This window comes from Lathyrus oleraceus, chromosome 6 (genome assembly GCF_024323335.1).
Source record: "Lathyrus oleraceus cultivar Zhongwan6 chromosome 6, CAAS_Psat_ZW6_1.0, whole genome shotgun sequence".
Classification (NCBI taxonomy): domain Eukaryota; kingdom Viridiplantae; phylum Streptophyta; class Magnoliopsida; order Fabales; family Fabaceae; genus Lathyrus; species Lathyrus oleraceus.
In genome coordinates, this window is record NC_066584.1 from 211991141 (window position 1) to 211999532 (window position 8392).

Genomic DNA, 8392 nt, shown 5'->3' on the forward strand with positions numbered 1-8392 from the left:
TTGGTACCGGGTCCGGTTTGGGCTTTGAACCAGCGAAGCCCAAACAAATCGCTACCCACACCCCATCTTTCTTCCATGGGCCTACGCTGGTGTATTCCTTAAGGCATTTTTTTCTCCTTTTTTGTTTTCTTGGCCTTTTGGTTAATTAATTAATTAGCTAGTAAATAGATGTTTGGTTTAGGATATTAGAAACTAATTTTAAGTTTAGAATTTTAGAATTGGTTAGGACCATGGTTAGAAATTTTGTTTTGATTAATGGTTAATTTTTTATTCGGAATTAATTAGTTTTAATTAGTAGCTTAGGAGGTTAGAACCAATCGGAGTTGACTAATAGGGTTTAATTGAAATTTTCATATCATAATTTTATGAAATGACCTGTTTACCCTTTAGGGATGGTTTTGGTGTTTTAGCCATATAATCATATGCTCCCTTAGCATTTTGACATAGAATTTTAATCAGGATTTTGGCTAACTATAACATGCTTCCCTTGGATTTTAACATAGAATTTTTAATCAACCATAACATGTACCCTTAGGTTAGTTTGACTTAATTTCTCACCATTAGATTAGGGCTAACCTAGTTTCTTAAATCATTTCAAACCCCCGATTTAAATTGATCAAAAGCAATTTTGATCAATTAAATCCTTTGAACTCGTATAATCCCACAGTCTAACTTTAGTGACCAAAAGACCCTTGGTCACTTAATAAGACTTTTCTTTCAAGCTGTGGAGCTCAAGGGATCAAGACAAGATCTTCAATCAAGGCATCCTCAGTCACACAAAGCAGCGGATTATACAAGATAAATCAAAGGTCAACACTTGGTAAATACGATTCAAATTGTACGATACGAGTCTTAAGTAATAAGGAATGATGAGAGGGAGTCTCTCCTACCCTTGTATAGAGCGACTTTGCGTATGGGGCATATGCCCCAAATATTCAAAACGTTCGCCCTTATTCATAGACTTTAGTACAATACGAATCGATTAAACTACCAAGTCTTCTTCATACAAGTTCAACATCAACACAAGGATCAACAACAAAGGTTTTTCACCAACAACTTGTCAGTCAAGAGAAGTATCATGCGTTTCAAGTCTTAAGTAATAAGGAATGATGAGAGGGAGCCTCTCCTACCCTTGTCTAGAGAGACTTTGCATATGGGGCGTATGCCCCAAATATTCAAAGCGTTCGCCCTTATTCATAGACTTTAGTATGATTCCTATCAATCGACTGTCAAGTCTCTTATCACTTCACTCTCTTACTTCATTCACCATTCTATTCAATTCAATCTCGATCATTCATTTCTTCTTGCCTTCAATCAATTTCTTTTCAGCCCTAGTGGGCTGAACTACGGATGCTCTGATTTCCTCATTGCACAATGAGGATACGTAGGTAGGAGAACCCAGTTTCTTCGCGAGCTACCTTATCTATTGCTACCCTATTTATTAATCCATCACTCTTTCATAAATCAATTCCAGCTTTTTGAGATCAAATACCATTGTTCCTTGGATTCCATTCATATCCTTTTAGGACGCCTAATGAACAGTTCGTCTTGTGAATCAAGAGTTGTTTGGATTGCAACCAAACATTTAATTCCTTTGTTTTTGGTTATTTCACTACAGTGATACCATGCCTCGGGCCCCTCACTTGTTGGTTTACCTTTACTCTTTTGTTCAGAGTTTATTCCTTCATGGATCCAAGATACTTCTTCTCTTTAATCTCAAATTGTCTGTTCCCAAGCAAGTGATATATGTTTCCTTGTGCCAATCGATACTTCCCTTTGGATTCCATATTCACCCTTTTAGGACGACCTAATGAAATGTCCATCTTTGTATCAAGAGTTGTTTGGCTTATTGCCATACAGTTATTTCTCTTTATTTCCAGTCATTCAACGATAGTGATACCATGTCTTAGACCCCTCACTCGTCGGTCTGTCTGTTTACTCTTTAGTGCAAAGTCAGTTTGCCTTTATGGATTCCCATGTTACCATTCTGTTGGTACGAGTTATAATTGTTCATCACTTCAATCATACCCCTTTAGTTATTTGTCATGTCAGCCCTTGATGCTTGGACAAACACCTTTTTTATCCCTTTCCTTTCTATTCGTAGTTCCGAACTACGATTGCTCTGATCTTCTCATTGCATAATGAGAATACGTAGGCACGAGGATGCGAATCCTTGGCGAGCATACTTCTAATTATTCCTTCCGCCTTAGGGCATCATCCATATCTTTCACTATCCATTATCTACCTTCGATCATAAACCGCTCACCCCGGTGACATATTATTCCTTTGACATCGAAATACACTTTCTTTGGAATTCCATATACATCCTTTTAGGACGCTTAATGAATAATCCATTTTTGTACTTAGAGTTGTTTGGCTTATTGCCAGACCTTTAATTCCTTCTTTTTCGGCCAACCATATAGTGATACCATGTCTTAGACCCCTCACTTGTGGTTCATGCCACCTTTCCTTCTATGGTACAAATTCTATTTATCCTATGGATTCCAATATACCTTGACTTTCAGTTTCAAACAATACTTCTCCAGTCACTTGTCATCAAATATTCAAATTCTGTGACTTTGGTCACTTCACTCCATTCATTTCCAGGATACCTTCGTAATCTACCTTCGCTCACTTCATGTGATATACCTTATTTTTTGAGCCAAATACACTATACCTTTGTGCTCCATCTTATACTTCTTTTTGTGAACCAAGATCCGATTTGTTTGTCTTGTCAGACCTTGTAGCTTAGACAAACATCTCCCTACGTACTTTGCAGCCGTATTTAGGCAACCCTTTCTTTTCGGTTATTCCAATACAATGATACCATGTCTTAGACCCCTCACTTGTTGGTTCATACCAGTTTTACTCTTGGGTTCACATTTTCACCCCTTGTTGGAGTTCAAATCATATTATCCTTTGGTTCAGACCATACCTATATCACACTTCTTTTCATCTCCCACCATTAGTTCTCTAAACTACAGAGCTCTAAATTCCTCATTGCACTATGAGGATACGTAGGCATGAGGGCCCTAATCCTCACCGAGCACTTTATCTATTTCCTTTTCCTTCCCCATTTCTTTTGCGAGTAATCTTTAGTTATAACACCTATTCGAGCGAGAACAATCAAAACGGTTCCCATGGAGTACCATGGATGTTTGAGGTGTTAATACCTTCCCCTTGCATAACCGACTTCCTTACCCAGTATATCTCTTTCCCCCGGGTTTTATCGATGTTTTCCCTTCCCTTTGGGGATAAATAAAGTTCGATGGCGACTCTGTTGTATATTCGAGCGTGCGATACGTTCAGGTATATTTCCGCTAGCTTCAGCTGGCGACTCTGCTGGGGACACTTCGCTACTTGGAGTACTTCCTAGTCGCTAAAAGGAGTCGAGCCTAGTTTAGGTTGTTTTCTCACTAGTCTCTTGGTGTTCATCTTTATACCCTACTCGCTTTATTTTATTTGCTATTTACTTTATTATTGCATTCTGCCATCCTGGATATTTGTATATGCTATTGTTTGGGTTGGGCTGTTGATACACGAGAGAGAAGCTCTATACCCGAGTTTGAGTACACACACAGGACAATAATGTGACTAGAGTCATGTTTGAACTCCACGGAGTTATTCTGCGATTATGGTTGACACGAGGTGTCACACCTAGAGTAGATCCTTTTGGGAGCATCATTGTCCGACGAGTCATTCGTCCAAGACAATGGTATCTCAAATTGGGTCGTTGACTCTAGGGACCTTTTAGGATCACCCTTTGAGGATAGTACACACCTGTGAGGGGATAGGGGTCTTTCTTGCAGGAAACCAAGACTCTTCATACCCGTGTTCTTGTGTATACGTTGAACTTTTGAACCTGCAACAAACAGACTATGCAGTTTATCCAGTGAATGCCAGAATTCTGATTATGTGACATACTACCATCATTGCATCACATAACATCATTACATCATTACATTAACCATTAAATGTTACATTTGCATTTTTCAGGGACCTACTATGCCAGTTGCTAGTGTCAGTGCAGCCATGGATAAGACCGATCGAAGAAAAACCTATCAGTACAAATTGAGAGACTCCAAGGTCGATGAGTTGAGGAAGCTCAGCGAATGCCTTACCGAAGATTACCGAGTAGCCTTCAAGCAAGCCTATGGCAATCTATTGAGGGTTTTAAACACCAAGGAAGATTCAGGGTTGATGTTCACTTTCACACAGTTCTATGACCCCATTTTACACTGCTTCACGTTCCAGGACTTTCTTCTAGATCCCACACTAGAGGAGTTTGCTCATCTACTACAGTTTCCAGTCAAGAACCAAGCTCCCTACATGATTGATGAAGACTTCCCAGATTCTGCAGATATAGCTCAGGCCTTGTGCATGAAGAAGGATCTGGTTGAGGCCACTCTCCGAGTCAAGGGTAATACGCAGGGCCTACCGTCCAAATTCCTATTCGAGAATGCCACGATGTTTGCCAATAGTGGAAGTTGGGACGCATTTTATGCCAGCTTTGCATTACTCATCTATGGATTGGTGTTATTCCCGAATGTTGAAGGTTTCGTTGACAAGACCGCTATCACCATATTCATCTCCCAGAACCCGGTTCCCACCTTACTAGCTGATGTATTCTTCTCCTTCCATTGGAGAAATATGAAGAAAGGGGGAAGCATCAATTGATGTATTCCTTTGCTTCAGAAATGGATTGTGTCACATCTCCCGAAGAAAGGGCCGTTTGTTGATAATATGGGTGATCTGAAATGGTCACAAAGGTTGATGTCATTAGATGTTGAGGAAGTCGTCTGGTTTAGTCTTGATTACTTGAGAGTGGAGTTGATATTCCGATGTGGAGAGTTCCCAAATGTTCCTCTTGTCAGCACAAAAGGGGGTGTGATAAACTATAATCATGTCCTCTCATTACGTCAGTTGGGATATTCGCTCAAAGAGAAACCCGAAGACCGTTTGTTGGAAGAGTTGTTGTTAGCCGAAGGGGTTGAGAGTCCAGAGCTGATGAAGAAAGTGCGTAGAGCATGGGGAAAAATACAACGAGTGGGAAAGAAATATCTAGGCAAGCAACTGTGTACCGTGACTACCTCCTATGCTGATTGGGTGAAGTCAAGGGCCAAGATGATCAAACTGTCGTACCCGTGGGAACCTTCCATGTGTATCAAAACCCCCAAGCCACCTGCCTTCGTCACTTCTGAAGTGGATCGCCTCAAGGAAATCATCAAGAAGTTGGAAAAAGAGAATTCCAGTCTCCGTTCCAGCCTGATAAAAGTCACCTCAGAAAAGAACACCCTGAAGGCCAGCCTCAGTCAGAAGAGGGAAAGGTTCAACAAAGCAGATACTGATATCCAGATTGAGTAAAACAAAAGGAGAAAGGTGGGAGATGCTCTGAAAGGGTCTTTCGAGACCATCGCGAACAAGAAGAAAGAGTTGGCTGAATCCCAGTATCAAGCCTGCAAGCGAGAGATTGACTACCAAGGTCAAATCAAATCTCTACAAGACCTATTGGAGAAATCGCAGAAGGAGTTGAAGGACGAGCAAGACCACGCCAAGAAGCTAGAAACAACCCTCACACAACTCCAAAGTGACGTCGACAAAAGGTTTGAAGAGATATGGTCCTTGAATCGCCAGGCCCATCGAAACTTGGAGGAAAGGAAACAGCTGCAAGAGGAAGCTACCCAATGGGAGATTCAAAGTCGTCATTTGCAAGTTCTCCTGGACCAGAAAGAAGAATTTGTGCAAGACATCTTGAATGGACCGAGTCTTTCCTTGATACATAACCTCATTAGAGATGCCCAGTATTGGACTGATAGACATGCCCGCTTGGCCGAATTTGCTAGCCAATCACTTGAGGACCTTCTTGGGTTATTGAAGAAGGCCTATGCTGACATGTTTCCTCACAACACCCCGAAGACTGTTTTTCATTTTGTTTCTGTATGTAGGTTTTTTATGGAAAGGATCAAGTCTGATCTCCATGCTAGTGCATCAAAATAACCTCGAGTTGTAATAATTTGTACTGTTTGTCTTTCAAATAAATAAAAGAGATTTTGTTGAAATACTTCTATTGTCTTATCCCTGCTCACTGTATGACTATGTATGCACACTGGCACACTAGCACCCTAGAAATAATATTTTTTTCTACTTGTTATAAATGCATTTATTACATTCATGGCATGAAGCTGTCAAAAAACAAAATGCTTATCTCTGCTGTTTTGCCGCAGCAACAACGAAGACTCGTCATCCGTACTACACATGTTCCAGCAAATCCAGAATCATGGCTGAATATGAAGCCAACGACGTTGTTGTTCGTGAATCCCTTGCCCAAGTGCAAGGAGAGATGAACTTGTTCAGGGCAAACATGGAGACCATCCTCGAGATCCTCCAGTCTCAGAGGAACCCCGCATATGCTACTGCTAACGTCACCTATGTTGTTGGGGTGACCGTTCCTAATACCGCTGCTGGCACTACCGTCGACCCTCCGGCGGAAACTGTGGTGCCTAACCGTCAGGTGGTCCCCATGGACCCTGCTAGGCTTGCTGCTGCCTACCCGTGGGGAATACCCCCACATCTTTCTATTAGCCTCGCCAGTGGGGGGCTTTCCTCCCTCACCCGACTTTTGTTGCTGCTGCTGGATACACTGGCTTCCCTTGGGTTCTCCCCACTCTCCATGCTATCCCGGTTAATGCTGCTGATCCGGATGACAACTAGGGTTAGGTCCCTGACGACCTCCCTAACGATGAAGAAGACTGTCGAGGCCCACGCCTCCACTTTCAACTTCCCAGTCAGACTGCTCAAGCTGCGAGCACCGGTCAGGTCCCGACCGTCCCTTTTGGCTACCCAGGGGCAAACTCTGTGCCCATGATGATGAACCATGCATCCCAGTACATGCAGGCAGGGGCACCTCAGGCCCTTAATGCTCAACCTGGAATGCAATACTTTTAGCCTGTTACTACCGCTCAGACCGTGCCACCGGGTTTCTCCTACCCGCCAATATGGTTCACCCCAAACATGCCTGGACCGATCGCCCCTGAAGCCTCTCGACCGGCCAGTCAGGTCTCTCCTCCCGCTGTTGATCCGGCTAGACCTGCGGATTACCAACTCTTGGACGACAAGATAAGGGCCACTGGGGGATTCTCTTCCTTTGGCATAGACGCTCGAGGCCTCTGCTTGGTCCCGAATGTGGTGTTACCCCAGAAGTTCAAGGTGCCCGACCTCCCCAAGTACAAAGGCCTTAGCTGTCCCCGCAGGCATCTCACTATGTACTGTAGGAAGATGGCTTCGCACATTGATAACGACAACCTCTTGATTCATTGCTTCCAAGATAGCCTGGCTGGGGCTTCCTTGGATTGGTACATGAGTTTGGAGCGCTCGAAGATCCGGTCATGGAGGGATCTCTCTGAGGCATTCTTGAAACAGTACAAGTACAACCTTGACATGGCTCCAACAAGGCTTCAATTACAGAATCAGTCGTAGAGATCTAATGAAACCTTCAAAGAGTATGCTCAACGTTGGCGCAAAATGACGTCTAGGGTTCGACCAACATTATCTGACAATGAGTTGGTGGACATCTTCATGGGTACGCTGCAAGGCCTGTATTTTGAAAAGATGATTGGCAGTTCATCAACAAATTTTGCTGACATGGTTACTATTGGGGAACGTGTTGAGAGTGGGCTGAAATCTGGGAAAATAACTAACACGACCACACAGCAGACAATCAACAAAAGGCCGCATGGGGGCTTCGCTAAAAAGAAGAAGGGAGGGGCAAACGCTGTAATGGAGAAGGCTTGCCCCTGACATCAAGTTCCGATGGCCCTTATGCCGTACTATCCATATCCTTATGTCGCCTCAGCTCAATACCAACAACCTCCTTTCCAGTACCAACCACAAAGAAGCAATCAATAATCAGCTCCTACTCAGAAAGATCAGAATCGACAATACAACCGTGACAATAGATGGCAGAATCAGGGGCAGAATAACAGAGGAAACCATGGCAGACGCGCTCAGTACGACAAGATCCCAGTACCATATACTGACTTGGCACCATATTTGGTCCATGTGGGGGCCATTATGCCAAAAGAAATCCCTCAGGCCGTTGTAAGACCCCAATTTTGGCCCTAAGATCCCTCATGGTCCATATCATATCATATCATGGCCTCAAGGACCATTGCATACCCTAGCTTCCCTCCTAGTGGGTGGGATACCTTGTGAGTGTGGTTCTTGATCACCAAGCATGTATAACATATTGTATATCATTGCTTTTCATATGTTTACTAACCAAAAGTACAAAAATATTGTCATCTAACCATGTTGCTTGCAGATGAAGCTAACTAGGTCAAACAGTCAAAATCAGGCCTTGAGCATTGGATGGTGACCATTCTTGAAGAACTTG

At 43.0% G+C, this 8392-nt stretch overlaps 1 protein-coding gene across 1 annotated transcript; it reads left to right on the forward strand.

Moving 5' to 3' along the window:
• The first annotated feature begins 6277 nt into the window (after positions 1-6277).
• Positions 6278-7476, forward strand: LOC127094817 (uncharacterized). The gene is made up of 2 exons (XM_051033591.1): positions 6278-6511; positions 6946-7476. Exons 1-2 carry the CDS (start codon positions 6278-6280, stop codon positions 7474-7476), a joined length of 765 nt encoding a protein of 254 aa, XP_050889548.1.
• The last annotated feature ends 916 nt before the right edge of the window (positions 7477-8392 follow it).